General features: G+C 48.9%; 1 protein-coding gene across 7 annotated transcripts in view; it reads left to right on the top strand.

Annotated features, from left to right (window-relative positions):
- Positions 1 to 22,520, top strand: part of PTPN1 (protein tyrosine phosphatase non-receptor type 1) — a 125,561-nt gene that overhangs the window by 98,845 nt on the left and 4,196 nt on the right. For 3 of the 7 annotated variants that reach the window (XM_044385899.3, XM_044385896.3, XM_026503721.4), the window contains exons 2-8: positions 4,079 to 4,169; positions 7,370 to 7,470; positions 10,456 to 10,554; positions 16,210 to 16,347; positions 19,481 to 19,690; positions 20,090 to 20,251; positions 20,625 to 20,848. In XM_044385899.3, the coding sequence (XP_044241834.1) occupies positions 7,435 to 7,470; positions 10,456 to 10,554; positions 16,210 to 16,347; positions 19,481 to 19,690; positions 20,090 to 20,251; positions 20,625 to 20,848 (869 nt within the window). In that variant the 5' untranslated portion in view covers positions 4,079 to 4,169; positions 7,370 to 7,434. The remainder of the gene's footprint in view (positions 1 to 4,078; positions 4,170 to 7,369; positions 7,471 to 10,455; positions 10,555 to 16,209; positions 16,348 to 19,480; positions 19,691 to 20,089; positions 20,252 to 20,624; positions 20,849 to 22,520) is intronic. The other 4 variants (XM_044385897.3, XM_026503724.4, XM_057312473.1 and 1 more) reach the window with 3 other exon arrangements.

Genomic DNA, 22,520 nt, shown 5'->3' with positions numbered 1-22,520 from the left:
GATCACGCCCTGAGCCGAAGGCAGACGCCTAACCGCTGTGCCACCCAGGTGCCCCCCCAAATTTTACTTTCTTTCCCCCTCTCTTTTGGGGGGCGGGCACAACAAAAAAGTACATATTAAGATAATCCTTTGGCTCAGTAAAATCAGTTGCCCACAGTTACTGATACTTTGGCCCTTCTTTCCTCAGAGCGAGTAGTTGTTGGTTCAGTGGTTTAACCATGTCAGTGATTTCTTCCGTCTCTTCAGTCACGCCAGCTGAACTGACCAGATTGTTTCACCTCCCAACAGAATTCCTCCTTGTTGCTAAGTGCTTCCAACCAAATAGAACAACATATTTGAGACTTAGATTCGTGTTCCTTCAAGTGATTTTTCCGTGTTGTATAGCATTTCCCCGAAAGCTTAATCTCACCCACAGATGACATGGTGAGTGTGTTATGCTGGATTATTTTGCTCATCGCAGGTAGATTTATCATCTATAAACATGCTTTTAAATTATTAGCTCATCTCCAGTGTGAGTCAGAAAGGCCTCCCTGTCATTTTGCAGCTTTTTAAAGTATGTAGAAGAGCAGAACGTGGCGGGGTTTTTAAACTCCGTGGCGTCTGCACACGGTGTGAGAAGCGAAAGCCGACCTTGGTAGGTTGCTGATACAGGCCGCTGCTGTGCCGGCCGCGCCTCAGCCCGTGCCCCGGCTCTCTGCTCGCGGCCACTGCCAGTTCTTTGAGCTGCTGCTCTCACTTGGGTAGATCTTCATATTGCTAAGGAGAACGTTTATTTTCTGATTCATTAATTTAGACCTTTACGCAGGTGGAGGATTTCGTTTTCTTGAACAGCCATCCTTTCTGCTTCTCCTCCCCTTTGCTTCCCCTTCCCTGGTCTCCTACTCTGTCCCACCTCGCCATCCTTTACCTTAATGCCTACGCACGTAGCCACAGCTGCTGTCGTACCGTAGTTTCCTTTTTAAAGTTTTCCCGTAGTTAATAATTGCCTCATATACTTTCACCTGCAAAGGGTTCTTTCTGCCTGTCGCTAATTCTTCCCATACCTCTTGGAGCCTCTCGGGCAGTTTTCCACAAGGTCAGCACTGGCCAGTAGGAATACAGGGCACCCTGCCTGTATAATTTCACGTTTCCTACTGGCCACAGGAAAAAAGGTAAAAAGAAGCAGATGAGATTAATAGTTTATCTAACCCAATATGTTGAAAATGTTATTTCCACAAATACTGCTGAAAATATTTGAGATATTTTACTTTCCTTTTTTAGTACTGTCATCACAATCCGATCTGCATTTCTGCACTTACACAGCACCTCTTTTCAGACTGGCCACCTCTCGTGCGCTCTCAGCCACATGTGGGTAGTGGCGGCTGTATTAGAGCAATTTCAGGTGATTTCTTGTTTTCAGGTTTTGTTCTGGAGACCTCCATTCTCCTTCTGTCTGGGTTGCTTGGTCTGTAGGCCTGGCAAACATAGCTATCATCCTGAAACTCCCCTATTTTTCTTGATTGGATTCCATATTTCTTGGATTTTAGGTCTTCTCCTTTTTCCCTCTGGTGGTTTCGTTCAGTCATGGGGGGTACGGTGGACAAAGGCATGTCGCTGACACATCTGTCTCTTGAGTCATGCTGCTCTGGTCTGGCCCTCTTGCTCCTAGGTCTGGTACATACTTGTCATCCTGAGAGCTCCTCCCTCCACGGTTTCAGTGGAAGTTTCCTTTGCCTTTGCTCTTGTGTCAGGTTTTTGGTTTTGTTTTTGTTTTTTTTTGTTTTTTTTACTTTACCATATCGTATATTTTTCTTTCTCAGTTTTATTTCTTCCCTCGGGTGGAAGATATGCTCCAGTGGATTGCTGAGGACAGGAGCATGGGTGTGGTCAAGTGTTTGAGGCTTTGCCTCTCTGCAGTGTTAATTTAGTTAACTTATTGCCCCTTCTCACTTGGTGATAATTGGGCTGGATATAGAATTCTAGGCTAGAGATCCTTTTGCTTCAGATTCTAAAAGCATTGCTCCATTGTTATCTAGCTTTCAGTGTTCTCGCAAAGTCTGAAGCCATTTCTGATGAACTTATCCTTTGAAAGTGAACTATTCTTTCTAGGAACTTACAGAATATTTTCTTTTCTTTTAAAAAAAATATTTATTTATTTTAGAGAGAAGGAGAGAACATGTGTGCACATGTGGTGGGGAGGGGCAGAGAGAGAATCTCCAGCAGACTCCCCACTGAACACGAAGCCTGATGTAGGGCTCAATCCCACAACCCTGAGATCATGACCTGAGTCGAAACCAAGAGTCCAGTGCTCAACCGACTGAGCCACCCAACTGCCCCCAGAATATTTTCTTTGAAGGATTCTGGAATCACATATTAATGTGCCTTAGTTTAGGTCTGTTTTTATCATTATGATGAGCGTTTGATGGGTCTGGAAGATTTCCTTGAACTATTTATTTCTTTCCTTGTATTTTGTTTTGCCTAATTTTCTACTGTGGGTTTTTGGGGACAGGGGGTGCTTTACTTTCTGGGAGGATTTCTTCTACCTTTACCTAACATTTTGTTCTTAATTCATAGATATAATATCTTTTTTTTATCCTCACTGAGTATAATAATAATATATTTTTTAAAGCTTTCTTTTCTCTGTAGTTTATTTCTTCCAAGGGGTTTTTTCCTGTTTCATTTTTCTTATAAATCTGTTATATTAGAAGCATTCTTCTTACATCTTAGAATCAGTGGTTGTCTGTGCGTGATGAAGAGTTGGGGCTCACAAGGCGGATTGAGAGCTCTGAGAAGGTGTAAGGGGCTCATCAGCACTGATCTGGCCATGAGTCCTCTAGCTGGGCTATTGGTTGCACGCCCTGGTGATAGTATCTTCTGGTCTTTCCTCTTGTCTGACCAGATCACATAGAAAGCACTCTGCCTCCTGATTTATATTCTCCAGAAAATGATTCTCCAGAGTTCTGTGGTGTGGGGTGGCAGTCACCCAGCAGCACCCAGCAGCATGGAAGGGGGCGGTGGGGAGATCCACTGCTTCTCAGACAGCTCCAGCCTGTCCCCTGCAGTGAATCCCACTCCTCCATCCAGAAGCAGCATTTCCTGCGCCTCTGCAGGATTCTGTGGTGGAAATAGGCTGATGCTCTTCTTTCTCCACTGCTGGTTTGTAATTGAGCTTTCTCAGACCTGCCAACTACTAATAAGATTTCCAGCTTCCAAAATTCTCTCGCTGCTATCTTCTCCTGTTCTGCCCTCTCCTGTGAGTTTGACTTTTTTTTTTTAATTTTAATAAAGTATACATAACAAAATTTACCACTGTAACCATTTTTAGATGTATACCTTAGTGGCAGTGAATATATTCACATTGTTGTATGGGTTTATCTTTTAATAAGAATAAAATACAAATTAAAAGGAAAAGATTTTTAAATGGGATTATAGTGGTATTTTAAAAGAGCGAAACTGGATGCCTATGATCAGTCTAACGGGAAGCATAATTTGGGTCTTTTGTTAACCCAGGCACTTCCTTTTTCTGACAGTTTGGTGTAATGGGATTTGTCTACCATCTTGGAAAGCAGTTGAACAATTGTTGGCATAAAAGTGCATTTTATCTGCTCTCAATAACTGTAGCTTTTATACAAGGTTACAGATGGGACTCCCAGGCGTGCCGTTCAAGGCTGTCCAAGATCTGGCCTGCCCACCTGTGTGCTCCAGCCGTCTGTCATTGCTCCCGCCAGCCCACTCACTGTCCCTCGCAGAAGATGTGCGCTCCAGCCTTTGCTGTGCTGGATGTTCCTGAGCGAAGGGCCCCCCGCCCCCACCCCTTTCCGTCTCCTGCCCTCCTCCACATCTTTCCAACTCCCAGCCCCATGCCTTCCTCCCATTGCAGTCATGTGGTTGTTCCTCTTCTGTTTTCTCTTCATGACCTGTACATGCCTCTGAATTATCACCTTGCATTTCCCACACTGCTCGTTCTCTTTGATGTGTTTCTGTCCCGGGTCCTCTCAGTGCCTGGCACATAGCGCACGCTTGGTTAAATGTCTGCATGGATTCCTGATGCCAGAGATTTCAAAAGAGAACTCTTTATCTTTTTTTTTTTTTTTTGTAGGATATCCGACACGAAGCCAGTGACTTCCCATGTAGAGTGGCCAAGCTTCCTAAGAACAAAAACCGAAACAGGTACAGAGATGTCAGTCCCTGTAAGTATTCACATTGCCGTTACCAGTCTCACTGCTTCCACTGGGCGCGCCTGCGGCGGCGGCGCCTCTGCTTGCAGGGCCTCTGCGGCAGGACCCCTGAGCCCCGGGGTGTCGTAATAAAGCGATAGCAGTACAGCTTTATGACTTGGTTGTTTCCTATAATAAAGGCATCAGAGACTTAGAGTTAATGGTTCGTTTTTTCCACAATTGTAGAAGGAATAAGGTTTCAGTTTCTGGAAAATTCAGCTCAGTTCAAAGCACTTTTTTTAGCTTTGACTATTTTTATGATGAATCATTTTCCTGCCAGCTGAAGCAGAGTATAGTAGGCATAATATAACCTTTTCTGGATGACTCAGCAACAGTATTATTAGACCCCAAGCATTGTATTGAACTGTGATGGTGCCCCGCTCGGACACTAAGGAGTGGGGGTGGCACTCCCCCTCTACTAAAGACAGCTCTGCTTGTTGAGTCCCACCCCCACCTCCGTCCTCATTCTTCTAGCTCTTTCTTGCCATTATCTCTCAGCATGCCTGCTGGCCTCTGACAGCCTCCTCTGCCCTTTGAGTAATTGGCTCTGAATCTACTGATATTTCAAAAGTCGAGAACTAAAGGTGTTAGAATTTGTGTAAAGCAAGAAAAACTGGAGCTGAGTAAAGAGCATGGACTTTGCCATCTCCTCTAGGCCACAGAGAACCTTCTGACTCACCTCCGGGGATTTGAGACCCTGTCCGTCAGAGAGGGTTGTCGCTGCCAGCGTCTCCCATGGCAGTCCCTTCCATCCTCCAGGGACACAGGACGCAGTCCGTCCTCCCTCACACAGGCGCTTCCCGCATGCCTGCTAGGTGCCACCGCCCCCGCGGGCGAGTCGGCAGCGCCTGCTGCCCTGAGCCCCGCAGCACCCGGTTCCTGGGAGGGCGCAGAGATGGACCTAGGTTGGTCCCGGGCAGTCTGCCTCTGAGTGCTGCCATGGTTCCCTGCCCGGGTGTGTATCTCAGCCTGCCGCTTACAGCTGTGTGGCTTCGGGCAGATTCGTCTGTTCTCTGATCTCCAGTAAAGCAGGAGCCGTGCAGATCTCAGGATGGCATGAAGACGAAATAAAATAACATGAGCCACTTAGCCAGTGTCTCGCTCATAAATATTTGCTGTGGTTGAGACGGCTGTTAGCTGAAGGCACACGCCAGGCACATCGGAAGTGTAGTGCTAGGTCATCAAGCGGCACACGATTGCGCCCCGACACCCGACGCTCTTGATTCAGCACGTCTGTGCTATGGCAGACCTCCCCTCCGGTGATTCTGTTGGGAGATCCCGAACAGCTGCTCTGAACTTCAAAGAAAATCACTGTTGGCATCTTTCATGCAGAGCCGGGAGACCCCCTTGCTGTCCTTGCTCTGCACTAGGCAGTGATGTCCTCGTAATATTCCTTTTCTACGTTTTCCATCAGTGCTCGTCTGAATGGTTTTATGAGCCAGTCTTTCAGCGGGGGAAAAAAAATCATTTAAAATATTCTTCCCAGGAAACAACTCCCAAACCTTTTCACCCCCCATCTCACTCCTGTTTCACTTGTTTTCCCCCAACTCCAGTGTCCAGCAGGACAGATAATTTGCTCTTAAGGTCATGGGGGACATGGGGAGAATGATTCAAGATAGAAGTGATCTTTTTCTGTCTTCCATTTGGCCAATGAAAAGCCCAGTGCTCAGGGGAGGAGTTGTTTGTCCAGGGTCACCCAGTACTGTTTGAACCCATTCGTGTAACCCACCCAGGGGTTACATGGTCTCGTCATCTTTTTTGAGATCTATCTCCATGACTTAAATATCACCCAGGTATTTCAATTCGTGTCAATCCTCTATGATGAGAAACATCATTCCAAATGGTGGCTGATTTTTAAAAAGATTTCAAGAGATTTCCTTGAAAACTTTTAGAACAAAAAGCCCCAAACCATATGTCCCCATTAATTTCTCCTTTCCCATTGGGCTAGGGGAGAGAAGATAGTATTTACAAGTGGTCACCTGTGCTCATCATCCCTTGTGTTGTACCAGAAATAAAAATACCCACCTGCTCTTGTTAGCTGCACTAGCAGGCTAAGGAAAGTGGCCCTCAGGGAACCCCTGCTTTTGTGACAAAGTCATGGTAAAAGGAAAAAAAAAAAAAGTGGGGGCGCCTGGGTGGTGTAGTCGTTAAGCGTCTGCCTTCGGCTCAGGGCGTGATCCCGGCGTTATGGGATCGAGCCCCACATTAGGCTCCTCTGCTAAGAGCCTGTTTCTTCCTCTCCCGCTCCCCCTGCTTGTGTTCCCTCTCTCTCTGGCTGTCTCTCTCTGTCAAATAAATAAATAAAATATTAAAAAAAAAAAAAGGAAAAAAAGTGGATATGCATTTTCAGGAACCTGGGGCAGACCTTCCAAATGAGAGTTTATTTTTAAAAACTATTCTGAAAGTTACATTTAATGTACTTTCGGTGTTTTGGCTTCAGAGTTTATTTTTCCAGTTAATTATCTTTTGAATGTCTTTGATCATGACAGTTCCTGAATTTGAAATATTAGAATTCAGTTTTAATTGAATTCTGTTCATAGATTAGAATCGTTTAAGTGTATTACACTCGAAACTTAAAAAAAAAAAAATTTATATAAAGGAATTCAAGTTAACCCTTTCCACACAACTATATATTTAGGTCATTTCAAACCATTAGACATAGGTTAGGTGGAGATATGGTCATAAATCCTACCTACTGTGGCTCATTGTACCAACTAGAACTCTAGGGATTGGGTGAAATTTTTGATGGATTTTTTTCCCTTTTAAAGATTGAATCTACTGTATTTTTTTACCTTATGAAAGTATGTATTAGGCATCCAAGAACAGATCCCTTGGCACCCCCCACACACAGCCTCCTGAGTTGTGGGGCAGTGATGGTGTAGGAAGATAGGATCTAAGAATAGATTGTCCAATTAGGACAGAACCCATGTTTTAGTGTAGTTTGTCTCTTGCTATTTAGCATTAAGTTTCAAACACTTCCAGAAACCTTTCTGAAAATACTAAGTCATCCTCATATTGATGACTAATCTGAATTAAAATAACATGGCCTCAGCCAGTGTGAACGCCCTTAATGCCACCGACTCACCTTTTTTTGCTTTCCCCATGGGTTGCACTACCTGTGTGGACACTTCGATCATCCAGGACTAACGTCCGAGTTCTGGCTTGCCTTTCAGTTGACCATAGCCGGATTAAACTCCATCAAGAAGATAATGACTACATCAATGCCAGTTTGATAAAGATGGAAGAAGCCCAAAGGAGTTACATTCTTACCCAGGTAAACGGATTGTCCAAAAAAATTTTTAATGGGTTTTTGCCTTACTTGATGTCAACTTAAGAATTTTAGAGTACCGTCATCTGTACTTCAAATAAAATCTGCCACATCCTTTAGGAGGCCAGGTTGTACACAATCCGAAAAAGCAACAAGAAAGGAAAAAATCTTCCTTCAGGGACTTGGTTTGGTTGTAACATGTATCTTTTTTGGGAAGTATGCCACTGCTGGGCTTCTAGAAAACAGCATGAAGTGCCGGCATTGCCTGTGGTCAGCTAACAGAGGGAGCAGGACCGTGGCAAGAGAAGGGCCTGTACCTGTGTCGATTCCGTAAGCGTTCACTTCAGAGCATCAAGTGCTGCTCACGGAAATAGAAGAGGGTTAGCAGTAGACCAGTGATCTTCATGCAGGTGTCCGTTTAGGATTCCTCAACACGGTCTTCATTCTTCGGCCCAGAAGAAAGGCATCCTTAGGTTATGTGGACAAGCATGCAAAATCATTTAAAATTCCCATTGGCTTTTGGCATCTTTGTGGAAAAAAATCATAAAAATGATTTAATACTTGACCTTCTTGTGAAACACTTACTGGCATATGACCCCAAGACCATGGGTATCTGGGAAAGAAGATAGAGAAGTTTCTTTTTAATTCATTTTCTCAAGTCTTAGTCTGTTACCTGTAAGTTGCTCTAAACACTTGAAGTTTCTCTGTCTTTTTAGTCATAGTTTTTGCTTTCTCATTCCATATCCGTTTACCAGTGTTCTGTATGGTTTTGGCGGTATAAGGTGATTTTGAACTTCCTACTTCTGTTTCATACTGGGAGATTAAAATGACAGTGAAGCCAGAGAGCGAACGAGCAAAGGCTGCCCTGGGGCAGGAAGCTGGATCAGGGCATACCTACCATGGCCCTTCTTTACTGCCTCATCTTGTCCTGTCCCAGTTCCTCAGCCCATGAAGAACATCAGCCCAGGTGCCTCCCAGCGCATGGAACATCAGCCACTCCACGTTCAGTCCTGGGGCCATTGAGGAAGTTCTTGGTATATGTGCGGGGGGCAGGCCCTTTACCAGGCCTCAGCTTGTGGTCTTCCCAGCACCTCTGGCGTGGTTGGGGTAGGGTGATAAGGAGATCCTGGTGGTGGCAGGCTGGCGGGAAGAGGTTGAGGGAAAAGCAGCTTCTTGGTAACTTCTCTTTTTAGAAGAAATCAAGTTTCTTACTTCCTGATTTTAGGCTTTCAACTTTGGTGTGGGGTTAGGAAGTCCAAAGCAAAGACAGGGGTATAAAGTCAAATGGAGTGCTAAGATATCACCATGGAAACTGTTACACCACCGTCCTCCCCACCCCCATGCTCTAGCAATTACTTGGCACCTCTGAAGGTCTCTGTTTTTGTCAGGTGGTACCGTGGACATACCTAGCTGCCTGTACGATCATTCTTTGCCCTGGGATTTATAAAAGGGATCGAAGTAGCCTGACCCCAGTGTCGTACCTCAAGACAGCTGAAGTGACATGTTTTCCAAGGCACAAGACCATGAAAACCCTGCCCATTTTTTAAATTTTCACTGTTATTCATTATGCAAATAATATAAGTCGATAGTCTTTTTTTTTTTTTTTTTTTTTTTTTTTAAGGCAGTGGTATGGAAGTGTAGGAAATAATGTCAGAGGTGCACTCTGTCACTTCCACAATGAACTGTTTGGCTAAGTTTGGTGTGTCTCCTTTCAGATCTTATATGATTTTTCATCCCTGAAACCCATCCTAAAGTTGGGTGATGGGGAGGGGGGTCGGTGACAGGCTGGTAACTGGTGAGAGCCGTAGCTGTGAGACCTGGTCCTCGTGCCCAAGCTGCAGGATGAAAGACACAGGTGGCTGCCAGGAGGCCCTAGGACCCTTGTCTTCTAGGAGCCATTTTTCTGTTAATTGGCTGGCAGGGGTTATGCATCTGACTTCTGTTGTCTGAGGCTTCGTGTCTAGCACGGACGGATGTGTCTGGTTTAGACAGCAGGAGGGAGCAGAGTTCAGGAAAGTGTGTGGGTGCTGAAGGCTCACGTGGTCAAGGAAGGTGTGGTGGGACTTGAACGGATGCAAAGAATCGGGAGAATTTAGGTGAGAAGAGGTGAAACTAGAAACCATTCTCGACATGGTACTGGCCGGAGGAGGTGACACACTCTGTCGTGGAGATGAGAGGTGATGTCCCTTCCAGGCAGTACTAACACTTGACACAAACAGAGGCATTCGTATTCTTGTATCCAGTAAATGTCTGTACCCATTGTTGGGTTGGCAGGCAGCCCACCATGTCCCAGTGCCCACACTGGACCCTTTGGGCCCTCTGACCCCTTGGGCCCTCTGACTGATCGTCACTTATGTTCCTTGGTCCAAAGATGAAGGCAGTCCGTGATCGGCTCCATCATTATTAATAGTAATAACAGCTAACGTTTTACTGGCTGTTTACTCTGTTCCAGGCCTTCACATGTATGAGTGTAGTTAACTTTCGTAACCCTGTGAATAAGGACTGTGATTAGTCAAGAGCAATGGGTGGAGAAACTGAAGCAGGGAGATGTGAAGTGACTTGTCCAAGGTCACATGGATGATAAGTGATTGGAGCTGAGACTTGAGCCACCGGAAGTGTCGCTAACGATCGCTTCCCCATACTGCCTCTTGCCTGCACCCACTAGCTTCGTTCCATATTCCTCCCACGCTCCAGAGGGACCTCAGTGGAGCCCCTCCTCCAGTCAGCTCACACCAGAAAGCAGAATCAGCCTTTTTTCTCCTCTGTTGGTCAGCCCTGAACCAGCCCTGAGAGGCAGAAATAACCTTTCACCACGTGGCAGAAAATAGAATTGAGGTTACTGACCACTAGGCAGGGAGGGCGGTCCCTGTCCCAACCCCAGTCACCACTCTGCCGAAGGGCACTGTCGTCTGCTAACCACCAGGAGTGTGCTCGCATTGGAGCGTGTCGGTGTGTAAAATGGTATACACTTTGTGGATTGTGTATTTGCAGGGCCCCTTGCCTAACACGTGCGGTCACTTTTGGGAGATGGTGTGGGAGCAGAAAAGCAGGGGCGTTGTCATGCTCAACAGAGTGATGGAGAAAGGATCGGTAAGTCATGGATTTATCTCCTGTTTACCTCACCGTCCATGTGTGTCCCAGTTCATGAAGGTGACGTCTGAGTTTCTTTCTTTACATTACTTTTGTATTTCTTTCACGTGGTATCTTCTTTATTAGAAAAACGTAAAGAAGCAGTATATAAATACATGTTTATTAGTCAGAAAAGTAAATGAATTAAAAAGAGGGGGAAAAGTCCAATTGCCCTGGACCTCTACCCCTCATCAGTCGGTCTCTCTCCAGAGTGCACGCGTGCGTTCTGCTTTCCTCCGCCCGTGGTTCCCAGGCTGCTGCTGTTCCATTATGGAGCTGTGTAAGCGTAGCTGTATTTTGAAAAGCAAGTTTCTGCTGTACCCTCCTCATCTCGGCTTTTCTAGCTGGTACAAGTTCGCCTTCTGTTGACTGAGCTGTGGGAGCAGCCGCATTCGGGGTTCGCCTCTCTCGAACACCCAGACGCCTGACTCCTGGCCGCCTCTTTAACGTGGACGCTGTCTGCCTGTGCGTTCACTGCAGGATTTGTGTTAGCGTTTCTCCCGAGTTCTCTGCAACTCCTAAAACATCCCCCGGGATAGCATGTGGACTGGAGGTGTGTGATGGTTCAGGCAGCACCCTCCACACATCTGTCCCTGCAGTCGCTGCTGTGGCCTCTCAACTTTCTGTCCTCTGTGTATCCTGCCCCTGGGTGTCCAGAACAGTCTTTCAAAACCAAGTGTCACCACACCTCTTCGCAGCCGAAAACCCTTGTGCGGCCCCCACTGCCTCCTGGGATGTGCACATGTGGCTACAGGACCTAGTTAACCTGGACTCTGATTTCCCACCTCCGTCTCCACCTCCAGCCAGAACACACTTCTGATGTCGGTTTCTTGCCAGGTTCCCGGCCTGCCCGTCCGAGTCCCCGCCCAGCCCCACCCCTCTGGCAGGTGTCTCCAGGCGCTTCCCTCGATTAGCCGCCGATCAGCCGCCGCTCGTGCTGCCGCCACCCCTCTCACTGCAGATTGCCTGTTGGAGGCCTGTCTCCCGTGGAAGGCAGGGCACAGTGTGGCAGCACCGTAGCGAATCGACGCCGCACCCCTGCTACCCTGGCTCCTTCCCTCCTCTCCCGCCACAGCCAGCGGCCAGCACACTCGGGGCTCGCCGGCCTCAGAGGGGAAGGCGCTGGGATGGGCTGAGGAATGTGGACTCCAGGCGGCCCAGGCGCAGAGAACTGCGTGTGCCCGGGCCTTGCCAGGTGCTGGCACCGTGCTCAGGCTCGAAGGGCCGCTGCTCTCCCAGCTGGCCTGGCTGCCTGGGGACCGGGCTTGCCAGGAGAACGTGCAGGCTCCGGAGAAGCCGCCCCTCCAAAGAAAGCACAGTCACGGCCCTAGAGGGAACGAATACGAGTGCAGAGAAGTCACACATCAAAGGAAACGCCAGTGGTGAACCAGGAAGCACTCACCGCAAAGCCCCTCCCCTCCCCCACACAAAGCGACAGTCTGCGTCACAGCAAACCCTCCTCTTACGACAGCACAAGTTTAAAGTCACGGGTTTTGCCTCAGCCCCCTTTTCTTAAAGCATTTCTTTGCTTGATAATAACAGATGAAGGGCTTACCTGAGTGTTCAAGGAATGAAATAATGCTGCTGAGAACATTTTTTTCAGTGAAAGTGGTTTTTCATGTTTTCTGCTTCAGTGGCTTGATTAGTAAAATGTGAAGTTGCAAATGCGAAGCCAACTCCCTCCCGTCACCACTCTTGTCAGCAGTTTTGAGCAAAGAAACAAACTTCAGGTTCCCACAGCACACACTCCGCAAGGGAAATGAGACAAACATGGCGGCCGGTGCATGTGTTCGGCGCTGATGAGCGTTCGGGGTCTCAGAGCCTCGGCACTGCCCACAGGGGGACCACTAGCACACCCACCCCCACGTGTGGCCATCAAAAATGTCTCCAGACGTTGTCCAGGGTCCGCTGGGACGCAGAATTCCCCCCATTGAGAAGCAGTGTTTTAGATGGTGTTGAGGGTTTGGGAATTTTAAAATCGAGTTATTTATTCAGAAATCACTGGATATGGTAACATTTCCTCTTTATTTGTTACTAAATTTGGGTGAAACCCCTTTGCTGTTGGCCCAGTCTAGCAAGGGTGCGGTCCTGACTCTCTCCCTGCATGCTGGCCCCCTAGGCCTGCTGTTGATTGTCTCCCATCCAAGGCTGACCATAAATGAACTGCTTTTCCCCTTGGCCATTTAAAAAAAAAAAGGAAACCTGGCTAGTTGGTTTCCATGTAGTTTACTGTGGTCATGTGACAGTAGTCTCTGTTTTCCTGTGTAACTACTCTTCCCGCTCAGGGGCATTCAGGCATGCACACTGGTGTGGAAGGAGCAAGTGGTTTGAGATTCTTAAAAGTTTCTTGGGATCAACAATTTCAGTTCGGCATCAACATTATCATCCCCATTAGAGCTGACTGGGGAGAATTCTAAGTCACAGTGTCTTATTTGCTCGGCTGATCTAATTATGAACTATGCATATAGCCTGCGGTAAGAACCAGCTCGCAGAGCGTTTCCACGCGATGCATATTTGTTTTCTGGTTTCCTTCCTTCTCTGAATAGTATAGGATGTGCCCCTCTTATTTTTGGCAGACCTGCCTTTTACCCTTTTGGGACCATGTGCTTCCTGGAAAACAGTAGTGCAGAAAATGATTACGTGTGTTAGACGAGGCTCAGCCAAGTTCTTGTGGGTTCGATTTAAAGATTGAGTTGGGACATGTCCGTGAAGAGTGTGTGTGTGTGTATAAGGGCGGGGATTGTTGTTTAGGCAGGGGAAATAAACAAACAAGGTGGTGTTTAACCAGGAACATCGCCTGTATCTCTCTCCCAAAACCCTGATGAGAGATGCTGTTTGACTTCAGTGCTCTTGTGCACAATGAGACTCTGGCTTTGTGTTGCGGGAACGTCAGGCTTCACCCATGTGCTTAGTTAGCTCTCTGGTTCATCATTCCTTGGGAAAGCCAGATCCTGCCTCACAGGGTCACCCCAGGTGACATTCATGGATTTTCCTGGAGATTGCCTCGCTGTTTGGGAAGGCGCCAAGGCCTCTCTCTCACATCTAGCTTCAGGGTGGGAAAGGCATCTGTGAGAGACACCCAGCATGTTGGCGCTGCCATTTGCTGCCGACCCAGCACACGGCACAATTTGAATCCTGGTGAAGGACTGCTTTCTAATAATATAAATCTCCTTCTCAGGTTGGGACGGATCAGTTTAACAGAATAGCAGCAAGTAGTGCTCTCGAGTTTATTTTTGTGTTTTGCTTTATTTTGTGTGTTAAAACAAAAATGTTTGCAGGAAATGACAGCAAGCAGAGCATGGCATGTTACTGTGGCTGCCTGAGAGCTCTGAAAAATAAATATTGCTTGATGGGCACTTAGTGTGCACCAGAGTTGCACGGTAGTGGAGTTTCTAGAATCTTGGTCTTTACCCAGATCACAGAGATTTGTTGGGCTTTATATTCGGTTTTGAAAGTGAGTGTTTGCTGTGTGCAAGTGAGATGTAAAAGACTCTTCCCTGCCCGTGAGACTCGAAAGCACTGGCCTCTTCTTTGGTAGCACCCAGCCATCCTATGTTTCTGCTTCTCTGCTCGTGGTGTTGGGGACGCGCTCCAGCACACGTGGTGTCGAACCTGCCAGGGCAGTCTCTCTGTCTCTGGGGTCTTCAGGAATTGCACGGGTCTGATTACTGGAAGTGTGGGAAGGAGTGCATCCTCCAAGTGTCTACTCAAGTCCCCCTTTCAGCTGCCCCACCCCCTTGGGCTCAGCAGGGGACCTTGCCATGTCATTGACGCGTTCGTGTGTCCTGAGTGGCCGAATTGCTTTGATGCTGACAGACCGGTCCTGTTCCAGGGGCTCATTGTTGGTAACGCCTCATCGTCGTTAGGAGGGGATGTGGGTGAAACTGGCCAATCTTTCAAACAGGCCCGGTCCAGGCCCTGTTGGCCTTCCGTTTCAGGACCATGACGTTTGATGCTATGTTGGCGTCCCAGGCTGGTGTTTCTTGGTTTGTTTCTTCTTTTTCTGTTGTTTTTTGGGCAGCATGCAGCTTCATTAGAGCAGGACCGGTGGGCCATCCTGATTCTATCTTCACTCTGCTCAGGAGCCTCCTGGCTCTTCACTGCCCAGGTGACACCGCAGCTTCCTGGGCCTGCTGCCAGAGTCGCTGTGGTCTGCTCTTCCCTTGGCCCTGCTCCCTGTTGCTCCTCTGAGACCGGCTTCTGGGCAGTCACTGCCTAGGAAATCCTAGTCACCCCTCCAAGCATGCCTCTGTCAGAGGCCGCTTCTTTTTTTTTCTTTTCTTTTTTTTTTAAAGATTTTATTTTTTTGAGAGAGAGAGCACAAAAGAGGGACGGGTTGGAGACCAGAGGGAGAGGGAGAAGCAGACTCCCCACTGAGCAGGGAGCCTGATGTGGGGCTCGATCCCAAGACCCTGGGATCATGACAGAGGCCACTTCTTCTATAGGGTTTTCTCTGATCTCTTGCCTATAACCTCAGCCGGCCTGGACCTTTGCCTCTTCTGAATTCCCATAGCACATCCATAGCGTTTACTCCCGCCACAAACCCTCATCACCGATCTGCACCAACAGTCTCTTCTAACAGACAGAGGCTGGGCGTGGAGGGACTCCCTCCACCTGCTGTGGCGTTTCAGGCGGCTTGTCCTGCATGTCAGAGCAGGTGCTGGTGGGCCCGTGCGTGTTCAGGTGCAGTGGGCTCGAATTTGTAGCGCTTCCGACAGAGCTAGTTACACACGCTGATAATTTCATGTGATGGAAATCATAATGTCTTTGGGGTTCCCTCTGTCCGGGCACATTGTCCGACCCTCTTGCTCGTAGACCTTACAGCTTAGCCCCCATCTGCCTGCTGTTTTGGTCCAAAACGTTCATCACCAAACAGAAAGGTCTGGTGTAGAAACTTGACTCAAAGTGTGCCGCTAAATTTGAGTCAGATTTTCTTTATCAAACTCTAAGTGAACCGAGTCTTTGGGAGGTGCTTGCTTTGAAAAAAAAGTTGATGAGCTATATTTAAATGAAGACCATTGAATAGTTCCTGAAATTATTAAACTAGAAAATCAAAAGGATTTTTTGGGACTGAGCCAAACAAGAATGAAAGGGGAGATGGGGCAGCAGGTGACCTCAAGCCTTGGAGGAGCCCCTCTCCACGCCTTCTTAAACATTCGGTTGTAGCCCTCCAGCCTGTTCACAGTGTCCCACAGTCTTCTCTAGACTGGGTTCTGTTCCCCTGGGTAAGGGGTCTGCATTGTGCCCACAGCACCGATCTGGTTCTTGGTAATCTTTGAAATGGCTACACAAAGTAGTCCGTGAGAGACTAAAACTTTTGTACAGTCTGGCTTCACCTCATAGAGGTTCTGGAAGGGCCAGACCCCTGAAGCACCTTCTTGTGTGGGAACGGCTGCATTTGGAGGCCTGAGCCCTCTCTGCCCAGCTAGCCCTGGGTCTTCACCCCGTCCCCCCATCTCCCCAAGAAGCAGGTAGGTTATGCTTATAGTGACTTCCAAGGTCAGAAAACCCCCGGTTTTCCTTTGGGTTGTCCTGAAGCTCATGGAAGGTACTCCGTACCTCCCTTCATGGGAAGACAGTCCGTTGCTTATAGTAATTCATCATTTTCTCTCCTAGTTAAAATGTGCACAGTACTGGCCACAAAAAGAAGAAAAAGAAATGATCTTTGAAGACACAAATTTGAAATTAACCTTGATCTCCGAAGATATTAAGTCGTATTACACAGTACGGCAGCTAGAATTGGAAAACCTTACAGTGAGTATGGCATGTACTTCTGTCCTTCTGACAGCCACTGGTTGAGCTGTCTTTTCACTTGGGTGATATTACCTATTGCCAGTTTGTCTGAGGCTTGTACACTCTGAGCAGGATGTAATCTTAGCACTGTGGGAAGCAGCGCTTACCCACTAACGTGCCCGGTGACCAGGGGAGCTGGGGGAATGGTGAGTTCGGGGGCGTCCTCAGTTCCTCCTCCACAGAGCTCTCTCCCTAAACTGTAACACTGCATCACAGTCTCTAGGGAAAAGGGAGTTTCTCACCTAAAACTTCTCTGTTCCTGTCTTTGCAACTGCAGAGGGACTGAAGTGGTGGCCTCAGGTTACAGAGCAGCCGCTGCCTTTTTTGTGGTCCACAGTCTCCAGCTTGGAGCGAGGGAAGAAGGGCCCCTCAAGCTGACTCCCAAGGTCGTAGTCAGTGTACGTTTTCTAAGTGAGGTCTTGAGTTTACTTGTCATGGGAAGACTTCTAACACCAGCTGCTGGCTCTCATTGGAAGATGGTTTCGGAATAGGCCAAGGCACCGTGCTAAGAAGCAGCACCCCAGAAGGCCCTGCCCGTGGGGATTCTAAATAATTCACCAGGAGCCATCACCCTGAGGACCCTGTGCCAGTACCGGCAGCAGCAGGAGGGAGCTCACGGCAGCTCCTGGGGACAGCCTTGGCTGTGGCAATCAGCCACTCCCTTCTGGCCCACTCCCTGGGGTAGATTCCTGGCCCCTCCATGTCAGACTGTCCGCCTTGGGGTGAGGGGCAGTACGTCTCACCGTGTCTCGGGGTTCAGGAGGTAATACAGGGAAGTGTTAGGGCAGCACCGGGCTCAGAGCACATGCCGGGAAGGGCTAGCAGGTTCTGTGGGGTTGAAGTGACCCGATTATCCAGGGCAGTGCCCACCCGGACTGGAGGGAAGGTGGGAGCAGCGCTGACGTGGATGGGGGCTTGCTGGGGGGCTGCCCCCGAGTTCTGCTCACATGTTAGTTTTCAGCTGACTGCCTTCCAGTCCACGTGACTCCTGTTGTTGAATTACTAACTGAAGTAAGACCTAGAACTTAGCGCAGGTTACCACGAAGCAGAGGAAAGTCAGTCTCGTGGCTTTTTCCGGAACGCAGCGGTGCAGCTCCTGGGCGCGGTCTCTGGTCTGTGCGAGTGCTCTGCAGCCCGAGCCTGCTGGGGCCCCGCACGCGGCCTCCGAGGCTGTGATTTATGGAGGGGCTTGACGGAGGATTTTCGGGAATAATGTTGGCAGCGTGTTGGAATGTGCCTGGAGGATTATGTCGTAGATGTTCCTTTTCATGCTTTTTAAAATTTGCAAGCCTGACATTAAGGCGGACTTCTGGTAAACTCGAGAAAAGTTCTGCCGGTTGTTGAGGGAAATGAAATTCAGAGCAGAAGGGGTTCGTGCTGTTCGCATGGCGAAGCACCTACGGCAGCGTGGAGGTGTTGATGTTGGGAAGGTCTGTTTGCTCTAACAGACTTTGTTCTTGAAAATTCTTTACGCCGATGAGTATCAGTTCAAGCACAGGTTTAGAATGAATTCCTTGAGGAAGAGGCGGCCAGCTGCGCGGGAGGGTGTCAGCAGGAGATGATCCACACTTTTTTTTTTTTTTTTTAAGATTTTATTTATTTATTTGACAGAGACAGCCAGCGAGAGAGGGAACACAAGCAGGGGGAGTGGGAGAGGAAGAAACGGGCTCCTAGCAGAGGAGCCTGATGTGGGACTCGATCCCAGAACGCTGGGATCATGCCCTGAGCCGAAGATCCACACCTTTTTAATGATCAAAGAAGGAACTTGCTTTTGGTGTATTTTCTTCTTACTCCATTTTTAAAATCTATTTGTAAGTGTTGTTCTTTCCCTGAAAAATAGAAAGGGCATCTCATTTGAAGCCATACAAGGAGGCCATTTTCTGGGGAGGGAAAAATGGCCTTGCTTAGGGTAGTCCTGTAAACGATCCTCCTGGCGTCGGAGCTGGCGCAGGGCTCCATACGTGTGGTCTTTGCTGACGTTAGGTCGTTGGTGTGTAACGTAGGCTCTTTCAGAAGTTTTCATCATCCTGGGCCCAGGGAGGTGGTTAGAACTAAAGCTGTAAGCTCCAGGAGGGCGAGCGCAGTGTCTTTACCGTATCCTGCCGGGCACAGTGGCTGGCACGTGGTAGGCATGTTGTGGACGTTTTGCTAAGTGAAGGGAGACGTTTGTAAGCAGGCCTCGGGACTCGTCATAGGTCCCTTAGAGCTGGAGCTGGGAAGGGCACCAGAGACCATTCTTCATTCTGTTCCACTGCGAGCAGACTGGGCCAGGGGGAGAGTCAGCTGGGGACAAGGGCCAGAGCCCTCGTTTCAGAAATTCCTGCAGCAGGCTCTGAACATGGGCTTTGGAGTCCAGCAGACTGTGATTTTAACTCGTGCTTCACGGAGGGTTGGCCTCCGAGCCTCTGTCTCCTAGTCGAGAAAATGGGGATATGGGAATAGAGGCCTTGGAAGGGTCGATGCGAGAATTCCGTGGGCTGATGTGTGGAACACAGCGCGGCCAGCGGGGCCGGTGGTGTGGACGCCCCCCTCCTCAGCTGGGTATTGTGCCACACCTGACAGCTGCTAGTCTTTGAAGACTGAGTTGGTTACTTTTTTCTCTAAAATGACAGTCCTCTGAGACTTCAGATAGTCTTGTAAAGCCCTGAGTTCCCCAGAGCTGGTGCCGTACACATGCAATTACGTTTTTTACTCTTTCATGGGAAACCTCACGGTGCTTTAGGACAGGATTGCCGTGGGCGGCCACGCAACGTCATTGTGACTTGTGGGGCGGAGAGAAATCTCTTGTCACCGTGAAGACAGCAGAGGGGATAGGGTACCAGAGGAGAGATGTGGGCGAGAATGTTCCATGCTAAAGGAACGGAAGTCGAGGCGGGAGCAGCCTCCGGGTCCAGTGTTGGGCACCCCCCAGTGCTTGGTATTTCTTGGCTGGGTGAGCAGACGGAAGGAACTCTGAGAAGGGAAGCTGTTCTTTGAGTTAGATGGGGGGAGTGAGAGGGTGGGGTACACTTCGTGCTTACTTGGAAGCCATGATTTCTGTACAGATGATTCTCTTAGAATCATCATGAGTTTTTTGTTTGTTTTTTTCTTTCAGTCTCAAGAAACTCGAGAGATCTTACATTTCCACTATACCACGTGGCCTGACTTTGGAGTCCCCGAATCGCCAGCTTCATTCCTGAACTTCCTTTTTAAAGTTCGCGAGTCGGGGTCCCTGAGCACGGAGCACGGCCCTGTCGTGGTGCATTGCAGCGCCGGCATCGGCAGGTCGGGGACCTTCTGTCTAGCTGACACCTGCCTCTTGCTGGTAAGGAGGCCCCTGAAGGCCCCGGAAAGAGAAGGGAGCCCATGTTAGCCCCTCCTATGGCCTGCCCCCAGCTTCTGTGTCATTGTCTCTGCAGTGAAGTAGCCGGCATCTTCCATTTTTAACAATTTCCTCCTGCGAAAGTAGCTCTAAGCCAAGTAGCTTTGTTCGGAGGGGTGTTCCTAAGTGGAATGTGGAATCAGGAAGACCCAGAGAATCCCTTTCTCTTACTCTTTCCCCTGTGCTCCACTGGTCCTGATTTTGCTGCGTGTTTGCACATTTGCTAGAATTCTGCCTCCCTGCTGTGGTTTTTCCTGAGTAGAAACTGGAGGACTCCTCCAGAACATTGAAAGTCACAGCCATTTGGGGTTGGCTGAATGGTGTCTCCTCTCTGGCTTTCAGATGGACAAGAGGAAAGACCCTTCTTCTGTTGATATCAAGAAAGTTCTCTTAGAAATGAGGAAGTTTCGGATGGGACTGATCCAGACAGCAGACCAGCTCCGTTTCTCTTACCTGGCTGTGATCGAAGGTGCCAAATTCATCATGGGAGACTCTTCAGTGCAGGTGAGCCTTGCTTCTCCTTGCATCCGGGTGTGTTGATTTTGAATTTTTGTCTCTGGAGAAGGAGGCTGTCAATCGTAAAAATTCAAATATTGTATCGTGTCAGAAATAGCTCTCCTCGGTGGCTAAATAGCTAGAAAGTAGTGGAAATGTTCACCGTGATCCAGTTTCTGCCTTTCATGTGCTGACATAGAGAATGTTGATAGGGAGAAGAGACTTTATTTTCAGAAGATTTCATCCTCCCAAGTATACATGTCTGTAGCCCCAGGAAGCAGAGAGAGCCCCTCACTTCTGCTCACTTTAAGGGGGAGCAGATTTCTTGACAGATCAGCCCACTGTGAATACTAACAGGGCTTTCTCTTGCTGCTTTCCCTAGGAGCAATGGAAGGAGCTCTCCCATGAGGACCTGGAGCCCCCACCGGAACACGTCCCCCCTCCTCCCCGGCCCCCCAAACGAATCCTGGAACCACACAATGGGAAGTGCAAGGAATTCTTCTCCAACCACCAGTGGGTAAAGGACGAAACCGGGGAGGATAAAGAAGCCTGCTCCATCAATGAAGAAACCAGAACCCCCTTAAATGTCCCTTGCAGTGTGGAAAGGTAAGGGCAGAGGGGCCTGGCTTATCGGGGACGTGGGGGACTGACCCTCCGATCCAGAAACACGTTGATATTGAAACCCTGAGGACACAGCCTCCTCTTGGCAAGCATTGCCTCTGCGTCTTTGGGGATTAGGACCCCTGGACCATTACGACTCTTCCCCTGGCTGTAGGAGCCAGGGGCATCTGATGTGGCCACAGGTTGGCCGGGGTAAGGGACCTACTTCAGTGGGGTTCTAGCACCACCTTGTGGTGCCCGTTGGAATCAGGGATTCATGTAACGGAGCCCCACAGAGAGATGACCATGCCCTGCCCCCGGCTTCCAGCCAGTCCTGGAACGTGCTGTTCAGGTTAGACCATGTACTTTCAGCCCCCAGAATGGTCCTGGGAATTTAACCTTTTTGTATATTCTTGATTAACTTAATGCCATTTAGCAAAGATTATTGAGCACGTATTGATGTATGTGAAATATTGAGATCGCTAGAACACGGCCCCTGGTCTGCATTCTGGATCATCATCAGTGGATTATGGATGGGAGCCTGTGGACAATAAGGACATCAAAGTGCACTTAGTCAGCCTTCGAGAAGAGATACCCTGCCTTCCCAGGGTGCGCAAGGAAGGCTGCCTGCATGAGGCGTGGAAGCTTGAAGAATGAATGGGAGTGAGCCTGAGCCTGTGGAGACAGTGCCCTTGGTTCCTGCTTTCTGGATGAGTGCATGCTTTGACCCAGCATTTGTACACATCTAGAAATTTGGTTTGCAATGGTTTGCAAACAGGTGTCCAAAGAGATCTGTAGGCAGAGGTATTCATTGAAGCATCATTTGAAATGGTGAAAAATTAGAGATGAGCCAATGATATATCTAGGAATTAGGTAAATGATGCTTTCTCCCTACCTCGGGATATTTCGGAGCTGTTGAAGGACAGGATCGGGAATGCACTGATGGGTCTAGACACTGGAATTGTAATACTCAAGAAGGCAGGTTATACCTGGTGTGTGCCTGAGTGGTCCCCGGGCTACACTGATCATCGGAATCTTACCTAGGCACCTTGCCAAATGCACCTCGCCAGGCCCCAGTCCTGACCCATGTGCCTAAGTCACCAGGGTCCTTCGTGCAGCTGGGTCCCTATCACAGCAACATCACATCTGGCTCCAGGGCTTAAGAGAGACTCGTCCGACGGGGCCTCCTAGAGCAGGTGCCACGTGATGTGCTCAGCCGTAGCTCAGTGACAGTCCCCCAGGGACACTGTGCCTAGCTTCCCAGGGCGGTGTTCTCAGGGCGAGCCAGTGTGCTCCACCTGAGGGCCTGCCAAGGGTTGAGGGCGAGAGAGGTGAGAGTCGGCACGTGACTGGTGTCTAGTCCGTCATGTGCTCTGTGTTTGCCAAGACCGTGGCGGAGAGAGGGTCCTTTTAGGGTGCGTATGTGAAGGCGCCGAGGAGAGCAGTGTGGCTCTGGGAAGCTAAAAGCCAGAGACTTCCAGGAAAAAGTGGACTTGTGCCAAGAACATAAGTGCCTCTGGACACCAGTGGGGGCCCACGTGCACGTGGGCCTCAGCCCTGCAGCCGGGGCCTCACGGGGCGGGCGGGGGCGTCGCCGAAAAGCACGTGCTTTGCGCCGCCACCTCCTGTCTCCTGGTGGTGGCTCCAGGTGGTCCTGCCTGCCATACGAAATGCTGTT

The sequence above is a fragment of the Ursus arctos genome, unplaced genomic scaffold (assembly GCF_023065955.2).
Source record: "Ursus arctos isolate Adak ecotype North America unplaced genomic scaffold, UrsArc2.0 scaffold_16, whole genome shotgun sequence".
Lineage (NCBI taxonomy): Eukaryota > Metazoa > Chordata > Mammalia > Carnivora > Ursidae > Ursus > Ursus arctos.
Note: the sequence above shows the minus strand (reverse complement) of the source record. Positions and strands in the feature narration are given on the sequence as shown.